The sequence below is a fragment of the Sminthopsis crassicaudata genome, chromosome 3 (assembly GCF_048593235.1).
Source record: "Sminthopsis crassicaudata isolate SCR6 chromosome 3, ASM4859323v1, whole genome shotgun sequence".
Lineage (NCBI taxonomy): Eukaryota > Metazoa > Chordata > Mammalia > Dasyuromorphia > Dasyuridae > Sminthopsis > Sminthopsis crassicaudata.
In genome coordinates this window covers 394,400,676-394,421,590 of record NC_133619.1, presented here as the reverse complement: position 1 = coordinate 394,421,590, position 20,915 = coordinate 394,400,676, and the positions used below count along the sequence as shown (strand labels likewise).

Genomic DNA, 20,915 nt, shown 5'->3' with positions numbered 1-20,915 from the left:
GTCCAATGATGGGGAACTTAGAAAAATAATATATTAACAATTTAGAAAAAAAAAAGAAAAGAATGTTCCTGGTGAGCAGTATACTGGCAACTAAAAGTTGAAAAGGATGCCAAGACAAATCAGAGGGAAACATTTTAATTCATGAAGAATATTCCCATTAAATTGGAAGCTTCCAGAGGAAAGGGCTTTCTTTAGCTTCTTTATGTATCTCCAACACTCCAATCAATATCTGGCACACAATGGGAGCTTAATAAATGTTGATTTCTGTCTCTTCACCTAGACTCCAAGCTACTTAGAGTGACTTTCTCCTTCAACCTTCCAGAGGACTTCATTATGCTCCTTTATAATACACTCTCGATGTCAGATTATGCATAACATATGCTCCTTTTTTCATATACTTATCATGTCAGATTATAATTATCTGTGTCTAGCTTATCCCTTTCATGAATAGAGGGGCCATGTATTATATAACTTTTCATCTACCTTGTAAGATGTTCACCAGCTTTAGAGCTGAGCCCAACTTGAGATAATATAGAGAAGAATCACTTCTTTTAAAGAGAAGGAAAATGAGGCTCAAAGTGTTTAAACTACTTGTCTAATGTAATATAGGGAATGAGAGGCAGCTAGATGGCACAGTAGAGTGCTGAGTTTAGAGTCAAGAAGACAACTTCAAATTGAACCTCAAACACTTAGTTATTGTGTATCCTGGACAAATCACTTAACAATTGTCTGTCTCAATTTCTTCATCTGGAACATGGGTATTATAAGAATACCTACCTCCTGTAGCTGCTGTCAGGATAAAATAATATTTTAAAGTACTTTGAAAACCTTAAACTGCTATAAATACTAGTGATAATTGAGTAAATAGGGCAGAATTTGAATGCAAGTACTTATGCTCACCCAGTTTCAGAAAAGGAAGAGGCCCAAGAATTCTGTGACATCATTTAAAAAACAAGGGGACTCTTGAGAAGTTTCAGGGAATTGTCTGAGGTCAAACAGATAAGGAGCAGGTTAGATTTGAACCTAGATGTTTGTGACTGCAAATTTGACACACTAACCATTAATCCACATTGCCTTTTCCTTCAAAAAAAGGGAGTGCTAAGTACATCCAAGGAATATAAAAATGCTTGTTGAGTGGATTCGGCCTTCTGGGGTTTTTTGACTGTTCTGCCCTTTGGCCCCATTCCCCAAGGGAAGCAGAGTTCTTTAAATATATCTTTGAGTGGTTCACTAAGTTCCAGGAGTTGCCTCCAATAAATAATGGATTCAGAAAAGGGTTAACCTGTAGGTGCCCATCATTGGTTAAAATGCATGCTGAGCTTGGATGCCACCAACAGGTGGAGGCTAAGGGGGATCGTTTTGCAGAGAAACCTTGATCACCTCAGAGAAAGCATCTCATGACCCCTCAGGCAGCTGGCCACAAGTGGGCAAATGGTTCTAAGTCAGGCATCTGCTTGCAACTGAAGAAAGACTAGCCAGGAAACATGAGAAGTACTGAGGCTTTGGGTTTGTATGAGGCTTTTTTGAGAAGCACATTCAGTCCATCTTCTTTGCTCCTAACAGTGATGGCTGGAGGACTCAGAGGGATGGAAGGCATTTATTTGTTCCATCTGACAGGGAAGGAAAATCAGTCTCTGAGAGGAGAGGTGATAGATCCAAGTCCAGCTCTCATAACAATTCAGGTGTCTAGCTTTCCTTATCCAAGGAATATTCACAGATAGAAACAAGTGAAAAACAAGAATCTGTCATAGCATACAGCTGTTCTCTGCCTGGCCCTGAGGAAGGTGTATTGGAGAATCACATAATTCAAGCAGGAATGGCCAAAGAGAGTAAAACAAGGAGAGGATGTAGAGACCTCAATAGATGGTCCATTGAAGGAGGTAGATACCAGAGGATAGTACCAGATGACCTGAATTCAAATCCTGATTCTGCTCCTAAGTGCCTAAGTGGACACGAGGGTAAAATGAGGGGCTTTGTCACAAAAGACCTTCTAACTCCAAAAGCTAGGAATACAAGCAGCATTGATTAGGCACCTACTGTTTTCAGAACTGGCAAGTAAGTGGCAGATAGTGCATGGGGCATGGTGCATGACCTTAGATATTATTAACTGTATAAACCGAGATAAGGCGTTTACCCCTGTTTGCCTCAGTTTCCTCATCTGCAAAGTGAGACAATGAAACGGCAAAGCACTCTAGTGTCTTTGCCAAGAAAACTCCAAATGGGGTCTTTCAAAGGATCACTCATGACTCAACAACTAAACAAAGTGTATGGAACCCTGGTTGGAGGCTCAACGAACTCTTCAGTTGAGATAAGATGGGTCCCTTCCCTCATGAGTTTTGGAATTCCTCATGGCATTTGGAATAAGACTTGAACTATGATAATTGTGATGTAAACAATTGTGATATACTCTGACTTCAAAAGATCTAAGAACTTATCTCACCAATGCATTGAACAACCTCAGTGCCAGAAGATGACTGAGGAAATATGTTTCTGCCCTCTTGACAGAGGTACAAAAGGAAGTACATGGTTTCAGACACGGCCAATGTATGGATTTATTTTGTTTGACAATATCCACTTGGTTTGAAGGAAGAGTTTTTTAGAGGGAGGGAGACAGACTTGGAAGAAGAATAGTGAAATTGATGCCAAGAAAAGAAAAGAATGTCAATGAAGTGATTAGCAAAAATACAAAGAAGATATTAAAAATTTCAGAGGGCAACACAGATTGTAGAGCAAGTTTTGGAACTAAAATGCTAAATATATACTTTTACAAAACCCATTTTGTCTATAATGACATACAAAGATTCATATTCAAAAACAAAATATAATTTTCAAAATGGTGCTTCAAAACAAAATAAGATTAACCATGGGTGGGAAAAAGCCACAATAGCAGTTCTTTTTTTTTTTTTCTTTTGTATATGGAGATGTCTATATTTGTTAGTGTTTTTCAAGTTCAGAATAATACACAAATTGCCAATAAACTCCCTCCCCAAAAGAGAAAAAAAAAAAAGAAGGAAAGAATCACTCTTAGTAAAGATCTTCAAACAAAAGCTAGATGACGAGGAAGGTTGTAGAGGTGAGCCTTTTTTGTAGATATGGATTGGATTACTTAACTGGCCACTCATCTTGAGTGGCCAACTACAGATTCTTCTGACCTGACTGCACATTCTCGTGTTCAATTAGGATCAGATCCCTAGAGCTATTAGAGATTTTAGAGACCTTCTAGATCAGCCCCTTCTTTGTAGAGATGAACAAAGTGAGAGTAAGAGGAAATGATTTGTCTGTGGTCATATGGGCAGTATGTGTCAGAGGGGGCCTTAGGTCACTTCTACATCACAGTCCAGAGCCAGGAATTTTCCCACTGTACAGAAGAATTCCTTTATTCTGTACCATCCCCCAATTTCAATCATAAGTTGTAGCATCCTGGAAGAATAAAACTTCCACTCTTCCCATAGGTGCTGGTTCAGAGCGGTGTATCAAGTATGAAAAAAAATCAATAGGTTAAGCCTTGGGAGACATTGGCTCAAGTGAACTCTCAGCCACTGGTCATGTGGTTCATCCACTCACTGGTTCTCAGTTCCTTCATCTCTAAAATCATGCCATGTCAAGTCTACTTAACCACTGGATAATCTCCATGCTCCATGATATTCTGATTTTCATAAATTTTTCTCTTCTTCCCAAAGTACTTTACAGAACTTATTTTTTGCCTACATTTATTTTAGTTATCAATTAATGAGAATGTATTTTCTTCTCACCTTCACTCATCAATGAGAAACAGAACAATTTCAATAAACATATGTAGTCAAGAAAAAGCAAAAACAAAGTGTCACTTGGGCCATGTCCCAAAATGCATTTGTCATTCTGAACTCTGAGTCTAGCACTGTCAAGCAGATAATATGCTTAATTATTAATTATCTGCAGGTGAGGTTGGTCCATTGCATTGATGAGAATTCTTTCAAAGTGGTTTGACAAGAGTAACTTACTGAGAGGAACGGAGTCCCTGAGTGCTTTTGGAGGCCATCAAATCAGTACTTCCCTGAAATATCAATTTCAGGTGAACATGGTCATTCAGACTCCACTCTGCACCTCTAGACATAGGGAGCTCACTTTCTTTTTTTTTTTTTTTTCTTAAGATGTGTGGAAACATTTATTTCTTTGCTTTTCTATTATGAGACTGCCAAAGAGTATCAAAACTGAAAATGGACTTGCATATACTTTTTTTAATTCATTTTTCCAAATTATCCCCTCCCTCCCTCTACTCCCTCCCCCTGATGGCAGGTAATCGCATACATTTTACATGTGTTACAATATAACCTAGATACAATATATGTGTGTAAATAACTTTTTTTGTTGCACATTAATTATTAGCTTGCGAAGGTATAAGTAACCTGGGTAGATAGACAGTAGTGCTAACAATTTACATTCGCTTCCCAGTGCTCCTTCTCTGGGTATAGTTATTTCTGTCCATCATTGATCAACTGGAAGTGAGTTGGATCTTCTTTATGTTGAAGATTTCCACTTCCATCAGAATACATCCTCTTACAATATTGTTGATGAAGTGCATAGTGATCTTCTGGTTCTTCCCATTTCACTCAGCAACAGTTGATTTAAGTCTCTCCAAGCCTCTCTGTATTCCTCCTGCTGGTCATTTCTTACAGAGCAATAATATTCCATAACCTTCATATACCATAATTTACCCAACCATTCTCCAATTGATGGACATCCATTCAACTTCCAGTTTCTAGCTACAACAAAAAGAGCTGCCACAAACATTTTGGCACATACAGCTCTCTTTCCGCTCTTTAGTATCTCTTTGGGATATAATCCCAATAGCAGCAATGCTGGGTCAAAGGGAATGCACAGTTTGACAACTTTTTGGGCATAGTTCCAAATTGCTCTCCAGAATGGCTGGATTCTTTCACAACTCCACCAACAATGTATTAGTGTCCCAGTTTTCCCACATCCCCTCCAACATTCATCATTATTTGTTCTTGTCATCTTAGCCAATCTGACAGGTGTGTAGTGGTATATCAGAGTTGTCTTAATTTGCATTTCTCTGAGCAGTAGTGATTTGGAACACTCTTTCATATGAGTGGAATTTGTTTTAATTTTATCACCTGAGAATTGTCTGTTCATATCCTTTGACCATTTATCAATTGGAGAATGGTTTGGTTTCCTATAAATCAAGGTCAGTTCTCTATATATTTTGGAAATGAGACCTTTGTCAGAGCCTTTCCTTTTAAAAATATTTTCCCAATTTGTTAATTCCCTTCTAATCTTGTTTGCATTAGTATTGTTTGTACAGAAACTTTTTAGTTTGATGTAATCAAAATCTTCTATTTTGTGATCAATAATGATCTCTAATTCTCCTCTGGTCATAAATTCCTTCCTCCTCCACAGGTCTGAGAGGTAGACTATTCTCTGTTCCTCTAATCTTTTTATTATCTCCCTCTTTATGCCTAAATCATGGACCCATTTTCATCTTATCTTGGTATATGGTGTTAAGTGTGGATCCATATCTAATTTCTGCCATTCTAATTTCCAGTTTTCCCAACAGTTTCTTCCGAATAATGAATTTTTGTCCCTAATGTTGGTATCTTTGGGTTTGTCAAAGATTAGATTGCTATAGATGTACCCTTTTTGTCCTTTGTATCTAATCTGTTCCACTGATCTACCGGTCTATTTCTTAGCCAATACCAAATGGTTTTGTTGACTGCTGCTATATAATATAGCTTTAGATCAGGTACACGTAGACCACCTTCCTCTGACTTTTTTTTTCATTAGTTCCCTTGCAATTCTCGACCTTTTATTCTTCCATATGAATTTTGTTGTTATTTTTTCTAGGTCATTAAAATAGTTTCTTGGGAATCTGATTGGTATAGTACTAAATAAATAGATTAGTTTGGGGAGTATTGTCTTCTTTATTATATTCGCTCGGCCTATCCAAGAGCACTGAATGTCTTTCCAATTATTTAAATCTGACTTTATTTTTTGTGGCAAGTGTTTTGTAATTTTTCTCATATAATTCCTGACTATTCTTTGGTAGATGGATTCCCAAATATTTTATACTCTCAACATTTGTTTGCAATGGAATTTCTCTTTGTATCTCTTGCTGTTGCATTTTGTTGGGGATATATAAGAATGCTGAGGATTTATGTGGATTTATTTTGTATCCTGCCACTTTGCTAAAATTCTGAATTATTTCTAATAGCTTTTTAGCAGAGTCTTTGGGGTTCTCTAAGTATACCATCATGTCATCTGCAAAGAGTGATAGTTTGATTTCCTCATTTCCTACTCTAATTCCTTGAATCTCTTTCTCAGCTGTCATTGCCGAGGCTAGCGTTTCTAGTACTATATCGAATAGTAATGGTGATAATGGGCAACCTTTTTCACTCCTGATCTTACTGGGAAAGGTTGCAGTTTATTTCTATTGCATATTATGCTTAGTGAAGGTCTTAAAAATATGAGGAGCTCACTTTCTTACCTTACAGGGTGAGCCTCTGCCATTTTGGTCAGTGGTCTGGTTTGTCAGGGTTCTAACAACAAATACTATAGCCAGGAGATTTTGTCTAGTGTGATCAGAACATGGTGCTGGTGTTACAATCAATGACACAACTCCTGCCAGGAGTTGGGAAACCTGAGATCCAATTGGGATTGAGCATCAATGTGTGTAGCTACAGGTGTGTTCTGGTAAATGTTTAACTACCATCCCCTCAAAAATACAAAAATATACACGACATGCTTTGAAATTTAATTTTCTGCAACACTTTCTTAAGCCTAAACAGTGAACAAAAAGTAAATCAAGCTCTGATTTAAAATTTACCAATATCCCAAATGTAAAAAGTTACACTGGGGCTGGCCCTCCAGAGCCGGTACAAGCTAACTGCAGCACACCCTAGTTACCATGGACATAATTACTTTGGCTCCCTGAGTCTGTTTCTTCACATGTCAAATGGGTGTGGTTGAACACCTGCTTTAACTGGACACAAGCCTGATCACCCCCTCACCCAGCTTCTGACAGCTGAGGGAACTGAGGCCCAAGAGAGGAGGGGACAGGACCACAGTTAGAAAAGAAAGCTAGGTCAGGACCCTTTACCTCTTAAATCTAGAGACTGATCTCCTTTTTCAGTCATTTTCCAGTCACTTCTGACCCTTTGTGAGCTGTTCTTGCCAGATGTTGGAGTGGTTTATATTCCCTTTTCTAGAATATTTGACAGATAAGAAAACTGAGGGAAACAGGGTGAAATGGCTTGCTCCATGTCTCACAGCGAATAAATATCTGAGACTGGATTTGAACATAGGAGAAGGAGTCCTCCTGACTCCAGAATACTCTGTGTAGTGCACTACGTGGATGTCCAGTTACTGATGTAATCACTTCCAAATACCATCTGCTCCATGTATGTATGCATGGGAGTAACAGCTTTCTCCCCTTGGAACTCACCCAATACCGTGTTTTCAGTTCTCTAATATTGAGCACAAGAGTATATCACAATTGTTTACATCACAGTTATCATAGTTCAAGTCTTATTCCAAATGCCATGAGGAATTCCAAAACTCATGAGGGAAGGGACCCATCTTATCTCAACTTAGAGTTCGCTGAGCCTCCAACCAGAGTTCCATACACTTTGTTGTTTAGTTGATGAGTCATGACTGATCCTTTGAAAGACCCCATTTGGAGTTTTCTTGGCAAAGACACTAGAGTGCTTTGCCATTGATTTGTCTCACTTTGTAGATGAGGAAACTGAGGCAAACAGGGATAAGTGTCATATCTAGGTTAATACAGTTAATAAGTATCTAAGGTCACGCCCCATGCCCCATGCACTATCTGCCACTTACTTGCCAGTTCTGAAAACAGTAGGTGCCTAATCAATGCTGCTTGTATTCCTAGCTTTTGGAGTTGGAAGGTCTTTTGAGACAAAGCCCCTCATTTTACCCTCGTGTCCACTTAGGCACTTAGGAGCATTGTCAGGATTTGAATTCAGGTCATCTGATACTATCCTCTGGTATCTACCTCCTTCAATGGACCATCAATTGAGGTCTCTACATCCTCTCCTTGTTTTACTCTCTTTGGCCATTCCTGCTTGAATTATGTGATTCTCCAATACACCTTCCTCAGGGCCAGGCAGAGAACAGCTGTATGCTATGACAGATTCTTGTTTTTCACTTGTTTCTGTCTGTGAATATTCCTTGGATAAGGAAAGCTAGACACCTGAATTGTAATTAGAGCTGGACTTGGATCTATCACCTCTCCTCTCAGAGGCTGATTTTCCTTCCCTGTCAGATGGAACAAATAAATGCCTTCCATCCCTCTGAGTCCTCCAGCCATCACTGTTAGGAGCACAGAAGATGGACTGAATGTGCTTCTCAAAAAAGCCTCATACACACCCAAAGTCTCAGTACTTCTCATGTTTCCTGGCTAGTCTTTCTTCAGTTGCAAGCAGAGGCCTGACTTAGCACCATTTGCCCACTTGTGGCCAGCTGCCTGAGGGGTCATGAGATGCTTTCTCTGAGGTGATCAAGGTTTCTCTGAAAAACGATCCCCCTTAGCCTCCACCTGTTGGTGGCATCCAAGCACAGCATGCATTTTAGCCCATGATGGGCACTTACAGACTAACCCTTTTCTGAACCCATTATTTATTGGAGGCAACTCCTGGAACTTAGTGAACCACTCAAAGATATATTTAAAGAACTCTGCTTCCCTTGGGGAATGGGGCAGAAGGGCAGAACAGTCAAAAAACCCCAGAAGGCCGAGTCCACTCAACAAGCATTTTTATATTCCTTGGATGTACTTAGCACTCCCTTTTTTTGAAGGAAAAGGCAATGTGGATTAATGGGTAGTGTGTTAAATTTGCAGTCACAAACATCTGGGTTCAAATCTAACCTGCTCCTTATCTGTTTGACCTCAGACAATTCCCTGAAACTTCTCAAGAGTCCCCTTGTTTTTTAAATGATGTGACAGGATTCTTGGGCCTCTTCCTTTTCTGAAACTGGGTGAGCATAAGTACTTGCATTCAAATTCTGCCCTATTTACTCAATTATCACTAGTATTTATAGCAGTTTAAGGTTTTCAAAGTACTTTACAAATATTCTCTTATTTTATCCTGCAGCAGCTACAGGAGGTAGGTATTCTTATAATACCCATGTTCCAGATGAAGAAATTGAGACAGACAATTGTTAAGTGATTTGTCCAAGATACACAATAACTAAGTGTTTGAGGTTCAATTTGAAGTTGTCTTCTTGACTCTAAACTCAGCACTCTACTGTGCCATCTAGCTGCCTCTCAATCCCTATATTACATTAGACAAGTGGTTTAAACACTTTGAGCCTCCGTTTCCTTCTCTTTAAAAGAAGTGATTGTTCTCTATATTATCTCAAGTTGGGCTCAGCTCTAAAGCTGGTGAACATCTTACAAGGTAGATGAAAAGTTATATAATACATGGCCCCTCTATTCATGAAAGGGATAAGCTAGACACAGATAATTATAATCTGACATGATAAGTATCAAAACAGAGCATAATGAAGTCCTCTGGAAGGTTGAAGGAGAAAGTCACTCTAAGTAGCTTGGAGTCTAGGTGAAGAGACAGAAATCAACATTTATTAAGCACCTATTGTGTGCCAGATATTGATTGGAGTGTTGGAGATACAAAAAGAAGCTAAAGAAACCCCTTTCCTGTGGAAGCTTACAATTTATTGGGAATATCCTTCATGAATTAAAATGTTTCCCTCTTATTTGTCTTGGCATCCTTTTCAACTTTTAGTTGCCAGTATACTGCTCAGCAGCAACATTCTTTTCTTTTTTTTTTTTTTCTAAATAATTGATATATTATTTTTCTGAGTTCTCCATCATTGGGGTCATTCAAACAGCATCTGGATAAGGCCTGGTCCATTTAGGCTCCTCAAGGAAGTTTCTTGGTGAGGACCCAGTCTCCTGGTCCAAGGGTCGAGTCTGCCAGAGGATCAGGGGGCTCATGTTTGGCTGCTGCGCCATGCAAATTCTTCACAGCACTCTGGAATTCCAACAGGGCCTGTAAAGACTTAATCAATATTTATTAGTGAAGTCAAGGGGAATTTGCTGCACTATTCTGGGCACAACGGCCAGGGATGCACCAAAAGGGACTTCAGAGAGAGAGAGAGAGAGTGTGTGTGTGTGTGTAGATGAATTAGCTGAGCATCCGCCCCCAAGCAGGGCAAAGGGAAGGAGGCTCACCCAAGACTTACTGGTTTCAAGTTTAAGTTTAGCAGCTTATATGTGCCTTTAAAGACCTATTCATCCTTTCTACCTGCCCTGAACTCTGGAGTCAGTACACACAGTGTAGTTTCCATTGAACTCCCAGGAATTTGGATAGAGCTTGGACTGTCTGAGAAACAAAAGCAGGCCCCTTATCAGATCCAATGAAGGAAGGCATCCTGAATCTAAAGCTACAATTGTCACTGACTCGGATTTTGTAGGGAATGGCTCTTTTCACCCAGTGAAGGTATCCAGAAACACCAAGAGGTATCCATATCCCCCCAAAACCCTGTCTCCATTTGGGTGAAGTCCACTTCCTAGTGTTATCCATGCTGGCTGCCTCTAGGCCCATTTGCAGGGACTGGCTTCTGAGGGGCTGGGTTAACTTTGCCCCATTCCAGTCACCTCCTTGCCCCTGATTCTGTGACTTGCTTCATTGCAGGACTGTAGAAATGGCACAGGAGTTCATAGAGTCAGGCGCTGCCCAGGTGTGTGAGGCTATGCATACTTGTTATGAAGGGCAAAATTGCCATTCTTGGGAGTATTCCTTGGCCTTGAGGAGTTCTCCAGCCATCTTGTCCTTCATTCCGTCCGCATTTTTCTTGATATACCGGCTGTGGGGTTTATGTCCCTTCAGGCCCATGTAAGTGGTGACACGATCCCTGTATGGGGGTCGGTCCAGGTAAAGGCAAAGAGGGGCTGACTTACGGGCGCCAGGGGCATAGAGAAGAAAGCATCTTTCAGATCCAAAACAGTATACCACCCATGGCCAGGGTCAAGGAAAGAAAGAAACTTGTAAGGATTCGGAACCATAGGGTGCACTGTCTCCACCTGAGAATTGACCTCCCAAAAGTCTTGCACTGGTTGTAGATCCCCGGACCCAGGCTTGCACACAGGCATCAATGGGGAGTTCCAGGGACTCCAGCACGGCCGGAGGACCCCAGCCTCAAGGAGTCCATCAATGTGAAGCTTGAGGCCCAGCAAGGTGGGTTGCCCTAGGGGGTACTGATTAACTCAAACTGCAGTCACAGTAGCCAGGAGCTGCATGACTACTGGGGCTGATGAGACACAAAAGCAAAAGAATTGGTCTCAGCCCATTCCCCAGGGACAGCCTATGGAAGCTCAATAAGGAGTGAAGAGCACTCTACTGACCCGCTTCTGGACTTAGTGAGTGTAAGCAGGTGGGATTCCTCAGCTAAAGGACATGTCACCATTAACTGCAGAAGGCCCAGGGCGACTGAAGGAAAGGGTCCTTCAAAGGAGATAGTGGCGTGTGGCTTGTATAGAAAGTCTCACCCGAGGAGGGCATGGGGACAGTCTGGCACCACGGGGAAAGAATGCGTTACTGGTTCGAGATAGTTAATGGTTCGAGAAGGTGTGAGCGGGGCTGTCTGGGACGCTTCTGTAGCCCCCTGAACTTGGATAGAGTGGGAACTTAGACGGCCATAAGACTGTTGAAGTACTGAGGCAGCCGCCCCAGAGTTGAAAAAAAGGAAACACGAAGACCCCCAACATCTGAGGTTACCCTCAGCTCCTGGGGGTATAGAGGGATCATTATGGAGTCGGGCCCCCCCTACTGGGGAGTCAGAGAAACTAATTGTTCTCTGGGCTATTGGCTCAAGCACTCATTTTTCCAGTGTCCTGAATGTTGGCAATATGCACACTGATCAGGAGACAATGGTGGTCTGGTTGAACACCCCCGCTTCTGTGTGGATCAGGGACCCCATATCTACGGGGTCCCCTGGGGTTAGGGGTCTGAGCTTGAGTTTCTGCTAACTTGGCAACTACCACCTTGGCAACTGTCTTGGTCTGTTTAACGGTGCCATCCTCCCTATTGTCATAGACCCTCTTGGCCACCTCTGAGAGTTCAGTTAGCCTCTTTCTCTCGAATCCATCACATTTCTGGATCTTCTTGCAAATAGCAGAGGCTGAATTGGACACAAAATCAATAACTATTGCCTGCCAGTCTTTAGGGTCCTCTGGGTCGATGGGTGTGTAGGCTCCCTAGGCTTCCATAAGACACTCTAGATACTTGGCAGGGACTTGTTTTTTCCACGTCTGATTTCAGTGAATTTTCACATATTCCTCGGTTTCCTAACTGCCTCCCACAAACCCCCCTAACAGAAACTGGTGATACCTGTCAAGAGCCTCCTTACCTTGATGAGTATTGGGGTCCCAATCAGGAGGGGACTCGGTTAGGACGCGCAAGCATCTCTCTGTGTCTGTTGTAGGGTTTCCATCTGGACCAAGGACTCTTTTACGGGCCTCCCCTAGAATCCTCTCCCTTTCTTCAGTGGTGAAGAGGACATGCAGGAGCTGTTGACAGTCCCACCCACCCACCCACCCACTTAGGTTGGTGGATGTAGAAAACGGTCACTAACAGGGAAAAAAGGGACTGTGGTTTTTCGGGAAAAAGGAGGCTTCTGCTGTTTCCAATTGTACAGCTCACTAGTAGCAAAAGGGACCTATACCATAAAGGGGCCATTTTGTGCCTCAGTAGTTAGGATCTGCCTCAGGGGGAAAAGAGTGGTGGGGAAAGCGTCCAAAGGTTGCACAAAGGGGTGGCTAGCAGAGGTGAGTCTGCTTCATCCATTATTGCATACACAGAACCTCCCCTAGTGTGAGGTGGCCATGGTGCAGAAAACAGAGAAAAAAAAAAGAAATGACAGCTGGTGCCTAAGGAGGAGGGGCATGTCAGGACTCTGGGGGAGGGGCAGAGGGGTTAGGAGCAGGAGGAGGCAGGGCCAAGGAAAGGGGGTCCATTGGGCCTGGAGGGGAGAGTAATAGAGGGTGGGGAGATTTCTTGGACACCTGAAAGGCAAGGCTAGCATTTTTCTGACCACCTCCACAGTGCTAGGGCGGCTCAGAACCTGTATCTGAATTTTGCCAGGAGGTTTAAACTTCAGCCAATTCAATATGTATGGAATTTGGTCAGGATGTCCTGGTTCCCCAAAAATTATCTGCTTAACCCTCAGCCAGATCATGGGGTCAAAGGTTCCCTCAGGGGGCCAATCTACTGCAAAAGTGGGCCATTGTAGGCAGCAAAGCATCTGTAGTTGGCCAGAGTTAACCTTTTCAACCATATCCCTGGGCTATGGCACAAAATTGTTTAAAATCTGAAAGGACGCCTTGTAGGGGAGGGTCTGGGTATCCCCCAGGGTCTGGGAGGCACCCTGGCCCATGGCAGCAGAGAGGATTAGGGAATAACACAACCCAATGAGTCAGACACATAACACAGGAGAGACAACCGGCCACCAGAAAGAAACAATTGGGACCGTCACCCGGTGCCCCTTGTAGGTTGTCAGCAAGGGTGTTTGGAAACTTTGACAATCCCCTGATCTCTCAGGGAAAGATCTTTTGGCCAGTTTGTCTTAAGACTTTAAGAGAGTTCTTCAACCAGCAGACAAACAATCACACAGGACACACAGGGCACAGAACAACACTGAAAGATTCACACAGAACACAGAGAACACAGACCACTATCAACAGAACACTCAGACAAATCACACCTGCACAGAACACAGAACACATAGTACGAGAAAAAGAAAAAAAGGTCCCAAAAAGCTGCTGATAATCAGATCAGACCAGATGTGTCTTAGACACTCAGGATCTTCCCACAGAGTCCTGGGTTGGGGGGTCAACAAGGGCTCAGATGTTGAGTCCACCTTAGCCACTTGTTACAGATGTAACAGATGGTCTGGGGAGTACCAGACAGATGGCTACAAGATAGTCAGGAAGCTGTAGGGACCCTTCAGGATGCTATTGACCACATTAGAATTTGGACTTTTGTACAATCGACCTACACCGTTTCAAACTCTTCAGGGTTCGGGGAACATCAATCCCTGTGGCCACCCCCTCGGAGGTGAGCAGTGTCAGTGGATCCCACAGAAGGTGAGCCAAAGGCTATCCCGGTGGAAGCTCCAAATGAAATGGATGGACGTGAGATAGACAGCTCAGAGCAGATTGTTTAATTTAAAGCATCATTGCCTGGCTGGCCAGAGACTAACCCACTGGACAGGCTAGTAGAGATCAGCCCTGAAGCTTTAGCGAGGTACACTTTCAAGGGTGTTTGCCACATCCTGGTAGAGCCCTTGTGGTTACAAATTTTGGGAATCACTGACAGTTTCTCGTTTACAATGGGGAAATGTCTGGATGTGAGTGAACACACAACAGAACCTGTCCACATGTTTTGCAATATTGTCCTGACTCTGTTAGGCACACACTTCTTGGAAAATCTGGGAATTCTGCGGCTTCTCGGAAAATCTAGGGTCTCATGAACCGGGGGATGAGGCCCAGTCTGAACTTAACACTTCCCTGAATTTAGTTTAAGCAACATTTTCCTATAAGCCTGAGGCCTCTTTACCCAGGGTAACGGGGCTAGTCTTTTGTCCATTTCAGAAGTATTTCTACTACTCCCTCATCATTAACTGATCTGGCCAAGGCCTCTTTAAGGCATCTGAGAACATCAGAGAATAATTCTGTTGTGTGATGCTTTGAAGGAAACCCCTAGATTGTTCTGGGAATTTCCATCCAAGTGTTTATGGTGCAAGAAGTTACCTACTGATAAACCTCAATAGGATAGTCTATCTGCTCAATGCCATAATAACATTATATAGGAAAAATATGTGGGGAGGGAAGACAGAAGGCCCTGCTTAGCATAATATTCAGTCAGCTTCTCCCTATCACCTTCCATTTTTTAGGATCTAAAGTCCCTTCTTTTGGGAGCCATGGTGAAAGTTTTTTCCCACTATGTCTAGGAATTGTTTAATTTGTTACCTGGTTATTGCAAGCCCTTGTTTCTTTATCAATTTTACTAAGCATTTTTCATAAGTCTCCCGCCTTGGCCATTTCATGTCAATTTAGCCCATTTTCAATTACCCAGTCAAAAATTAAAGTAATCAAAATTTCCTTACCAGGTCTTCCCCATGTCCTTCCCCATCTAGAGGGTTTCTGAAAGGACTGTTCCTGCAGGATTCCCACACTCATGACCCTTGAGTATCATTCCTTTGTTCTCGGCGCATTGGGTGTCACTTGTTCCAAACTTCTAGGATCTAATTCAGACCAGCAAAATAGACGACATCATGTGAGAGGATGGCACAAGGAGACAAGAAGCAACAGTATGTCAGTGAATTGTCAGTGAATACCTCTGGTTTATTGGTTCATTTCACTGACCCATAGAGTATATACATATATATATATAGATATATATATGTATACACATGTTTTCAAAGTACAGCAAGATTATCATCAGTTAAAGGAAAGCATACATCATTTTGTTGCTAAGGAGGGTGGTGTTTGAGGAAGAGGAAAAAGCTCCTGGGTCTTTGGACTTGGAAGACAATAAGTAGGGGTTAAGGAGAAAGTCTAGAAAGAGACAAAGGATGAGGGATTATCAAAATCCCAAACACTATTATACACTTTATTAAGGAGGTTCCAGATTTTAAGGATTGCATCCACACTATGGTCAGACCTGTGTTTTAAAAAGAACAGTATGGCAGTGAGGGTGGAACTGAGTGGACTGGATAAAGACTTTAGGAAAGCGAACCCTTGAAACCAACCAGGGTTCAAGTGATGAAGGAACTGCACCAATGTATTGATTAAATGGAGAGAGGAAAGAGGTTAAGAGATGAGGAATAAATGAGAATGTTTGAAAATAGATTCTTTACATGGAGTGAGGATTCATTAAACTCATGGGAGCTGACATGATTCCGAGTTTACAAAGAAAGGGCAGCTAGATGGCCTGGTAGGTACCAGCCTTGGAGTCAGGAGTACCTGAGTTCAAATCCTGCCTGAGAAACTTATTACTTACTAGCTGTGTGCTCCTGAGCAAGTCATTTAACCTCAATTGCATGATCAAAAACAAAAGAAAACAAAAATAAATAAAAACAAAGTCACAAAGCAAGATAGTATGGACAGCAAAGTGAAAAGAACAAAAAGCCTTGGAGCAGACAGCCATTCATGCTGAGTAGGGCATGCTCTTTATATAGATCCTGAAGAAGACTCGGGTAGAATAGCAAAACAAATAGGAGACATCTGTTGTGGGAGCAGAATCACTAAAACCTGTAGTGGAAAATCTATTTTAAAAAATTAATCAAATGTTATAAAGGAAATAAAAAAGCTGCTGAGGGAAATTGTGGACAGTACAGAAAATTCTAGACTCTTTCCATTTTCTTTACAAATAAGACCAATATCTGCACTTCTGGGCTTATTTAGACCAATTAAAAACCAATAGAAGCTGGAGGTGACTGAAGGTCATCCTGGGACAATAGGAAAAGATCTGAAGAGGCTAGGAAGAGAATTTGCCTTTTTTAAAACTGTAAATACTTTCAAGGTTACTTCAACTTAAAACAGTAAGTGAAGAGCTAGCCTTGAGATTGGTTGGATTGGGATAAAGCCTCAGCCCCAAACACAAGAAATTTCACTTTGCATACTGTGTAGAAAAGATACAGACAACCTCTGCTGATAAGCAACACTAGGCCTACTTGTAGTACATATACTTGACCAGGGGGGAAAAGGAACTGCGACCAAGTTAAGGGAGTGCAGAAACACTGGGATAAGAAGGCTGCAGGCAGTTAGAGGAGAGGAGAGATCTTAATTTAATGTTTCAGGATAGAGGAGAGAACTGAACCAGAACTTGAGGCCAGAGGATATCCGTTACCAAGCTCTTATGCTACCAACCTCTTATTTTGAATCCTTTTTTTAGGCATGTACAAATGACAATGCTTTTATTCCTTTTTCCATTTTCATTACTTTGTTGTGTATGGCATGATGCTTTCAATATATTTTAAAATTAAGAAAGAAAAAATTGAAAACAGAAGCCTTTCCATTTGGATCAGAAGTCATAATTGGCAACTATGGAAAATATATTTTAGCACCATCAGAAATGATGAAATTATAGATTTCAGAGCAGCCCAAGTAAACATTGATGAACACATGCAGAAAGAAGGAGAATATTTGCTATAACAAAAACTGATGGAAATGAAATCTACACTGAACAATTGCCATTGTCTCATTGCCAGTTTTGAAAAAAAAACCTAGCTCACTGGATAGAGCATCAGTCCTGGAGTCAGGAGGACCTGAGTTCAAATCTAGCCTCAGACACTTAATACTTGATAGTTATGTGACCCTTGGCAAGTCACAGAAGCTCGATTGTCACAATATTGAAGAAGTAGAAGTAGAAATAGAAGAAGAAGAAGAAGTAGAAGAAGTAGAAGAAGTAGAAGAAGAAGTAGAAGGAGGAGAAGGAGAAGGAGGAGAAGGAAAAGAAAAAATCCTAGTCCTAGCCTAAAAAAAAGTATAAATCTCTCATTGGCAGAGAGGCTGTGGAAAAAGTAAACTTAACATTGTATATTCTTTTCAGTTTTGTAATTTTTGCTGAAGTTTTTTTATAAAGCATATATGTGTATGTGTACCTAATCTATGTGTCTATGCATCTTTCACTGAATTGCAGGGATCTGGCTCAGTGTTGAGAGTGTGGGAATACATTTCAGAATGGCCATGTTATAAATAATATTTCAATAATTCTCCCCTCCAATAGTTCCGGTGACGAATTTCACTAAATTCTCTTTCATACTGTTGAAACTAGTAAAGGTGATTTCTTTAAGTGATAATCCTTTTGGGAGCAGTGACTATGTACAATATTATTTCAACTATTAAAGAATAACTTTAAAACAGTTTTAAAAGTCCCCCCCATTCAGAATTCTTAATAAGAGGGGAAAGACATGGTCTTTCATCGTAAAAGATTTTGATATTTTAGAATGCCCCCCAAAAGTGCCTTAAAGTCCCATGTATGAAGCCTTGTTTTCAATGACTTTACCATAGCCTTTCTCAATATAGGAAACAATTTTCAGGAGAGGGCTTATAATTAGACTCCAAATAAAACTTTTTGGAACACATAACTGTATCCTTAAACTGAACTCTCCTACCTTTTTTCAAATTTAATGTGTTTCTTTCTTCGGCAATTGCCTGTAGCATGTCTCTGGAAAACAGGAATGATGTATTTTAAGGTATTTTGTATTATTTTCATTAAAGTGAATGAAATATTGACAGCTTTTTATCAGTTATTGCCTTGGGTTTCTTTCCTTTGAGGATTTTGCCATGAATTACTATTTGGAATGTTATGCCACAGTTCTCAGTCTCCCTAATTATCCTGACCAAGTCCTGACTCAGTTTCTCAGCTTCAGTCAAAGCTCAGTCCTACAAAACCTCCTCCTGCTCTTTATCAGAATATTTGATAAGGATAAAAGATCGTTTGTTTTAGAATATCAGAATGGCTCTCCCCATCCCAAGCTATGGGATGTCAGATACCATCTTATCAAATGTCTCTCCCCATGTCCGGGGTGCCTCTCCATGTCCGGGGTGCCTCCCCCTGATTATGCCATCTCACCTCCAATGCCTCACCCCACCCTGTCAGAGTCCCCTTCCCACTCTCAGCACCCTGACTCCGCCCTTGCCTCAGTCTACCCCCTGCATCTGCGCCATGTGTATATATGTCTTTGAGAACTCACATTGTTTGCTGGATTCTTGGAGACAATAGTCTCATTCAGCCTTGGGACCAAACCATGGATCCATTTGGTCCCATTATATCTCTCCATTAAATAAATTATTAAATATTCTCTAATCTCTATCTGGCTCAGTTTCTGAGGCATTACAACAAATTATTTGTCTTGTAATTCAAAAAAATGTATTTATATAAATCTTATTGGTAGTTACTAAATGACTATATGTGCTTTTAATTTGGTTTTAATTATCGTACTCATTAATTCAGAGAGGTATCCAGAATTTTCCATTTTCTTAAATCAATCCATTTTAATGACTAGTTTGTTTCTTTTTGATTAGGATTCTAGGATTTATTTAGTCAGTCTCCACTTATCAGGCATGTCCACAAGAATACTATGAGAAGTGCTCTTTGAACATAAACATAATCTATTCTTTTGACTTCTTTGCACACTACACTCCATTTGTTACATTCCCAATAAGGTGAAGATAGAAACAGAGGAGGGGCACATTGATTTCTGTAATTGCAGGAGGATACTGCTATGGTGATTTGTAATGATAGTCTACCATTCTGAAACCCCACCAATACTGCATTAGTTTACCTTGCAGCATATATTTTTGTTCTTACTGCCATTTTTACGAATTCTGCCTCCTCCTCAAAAGAAGACTTCTGTGGAAAAGAAACATTGCTAGATTAAGCAAAATATATTATTTTTAAAAATAATTTTATTTAAAGTTTTGAGTTTGACATCCTATCACTTCCTCACTTCTTTCCTTCCACTTCTTCCTGAGACAGTAAGTGGTCAGATTCAAATTACAGTTGTGCAATAATGTAAAACATTTCCATTATAGGCATTTTAGAAAAGAAGACTCAATGAAAAAAAATGAAAGAATAAATAAACTTGAAAATACGATGCTTCAGTCAATAGTCAAATCAAGATCAGTTCTTTCTCTGCAGACAGATATTTTCATAATCTTTCTTTTTGGATTATTTTATTGTTTGAAAATAATTGTTATTCAAAGTTCTTTATGCAATAATACTCTTGTTTCAATGTACTACTTCCTGATCCTGTTCACTATAAATTAATTCAGGCCTTACCATGTTTTCCTGAAATTAACCTGCTTCTCATTTCTTAAGACATAAAACAATATTATTTCATTACAATATTACATATACCGCAGCTTCTTGAGTCATCCTGCAATTGGTCAAATCCCCTTTGATTTCTAATTCTTAGCTACCAAAAGCGCTGCTATAAATATTTTTGTACCTCCTTTTCTACACCTAAGAGTGTTATTTCTGGGGCACAGAGGATGCAGATTTGATATCCCTTTGGTTATTGTTCCCAATTGCTCTCCAGAAGGGTTGATTCAATTTCCAATTCCACAACAGTACTGTCTCACTTTTCTCACATCCCCTCCAACATGCAACTACTTTTGCTCATATTAGCCAATCTCAGAAGTGTGAGATAACTCAGAGTTACTTTAATATGCATTTCTCTGATCATTAGTGATTATTAAGAATATTTTTTGTATGACAATAGATAATTTTGATTTCCTAGTCTGAAAATTGCTTGATCAGGTATTCTGAGCATTTACCAATTGATGATGACATATATAGATTAACAAATTTGACTCAGTCTCTATATATCTAAGAAATGAGACCTTTACCAGAGATACTTATTGCAAAACAACATTTCCCTCACTTTTCTGTTTTCCCTCTAATGTTGGGTGCATTGGTTGTGTCTGTCAAAACTTTTTTTTTTAAATATATAATCAAAACAATGTACTTTCTATTTTGTAATGCCCTCTGTCGTCTTTGTTGCTAAATTCTTCCCTGATCCATCCATCTGACAGATAAACTATTCCCTACTGTCTTAATTTGCTGGCGGGTATCCCTCTTTATGTGGAATTCACCTACTTTTTGTATTGGTTGTACTTTTTTTTTCCTCTGCAGCCATCTTTTCCAATTGTTTCTCTATTGAAAAAAAGTGCAAACAAGTAGTGATAAGAGCAAGAAGCAGAGTGTGTAATATTGCTGTAGGAACAGAGAAAGGAATAAATATGGAGATACGGAAGAATTGGAACAGACAAGATTTGGTAACTGGTATGTTACTATATAGGTCTAAGGGCGGAGAGCACTGAGAGTTATCTATAAATTTGAATGCCAGGAGTTGGAGAAGGTAATTTGGATGTG

General features: G+C 40.5%; 2 protein-coding genes across 2 annotated transcripts in view; one reads left to right on the top strand and one right to left on the bottom strand.

Annotated features, from left to right (window-relative positions):
- The window catches only part of LOC141562175 (uncharacterized), a 77,416-nt gene that overhangs the window by 38,373 nt on the left and 18,128 nt on the right, over positions 1 to 20,915 (top strand). The window lies entirely within an intron of this gene.
- LOC141562237 (uncharacterized) overlaps positions 9,637 to 20,915 on the bottom strand; it is a 46,955-nt gene continuing 35,676 nt past the window's right edge. Inside the window, exons 9-14 of the mRNA XM_074302220.1 lie at positions 20,640 to 20,696; positions 19,324 to 19,391; positions 18,151 to 18,203; positions 15,139 to 15,276; positions 12,382 to 12,541; positions 9,637 to 10,031 (exon numbers count right to left, since the gene is read on the bottom strand). Of these exons, the coding sequence (XP_074158321.1) occupies positions 15,224 to 15,276; positions 18,151 to 18,203; positions 19,324 to 19,391; positions 20,640 to 20,696 (231 nt within the window). The 3' untranslated portion in view covers positions 9,637 to 10,031; positions 12,382 to 12,541; positions 15,139 to 15,223. The remainder of the gene's footprint in view (positions 10,032 to 12,381; positions 12,542 to 15,138; positions 15,277 to 18,150; positions 18,204 to 19,323; positions 19,392 to 20,639; positions 20,697 to 20,915) is intronic.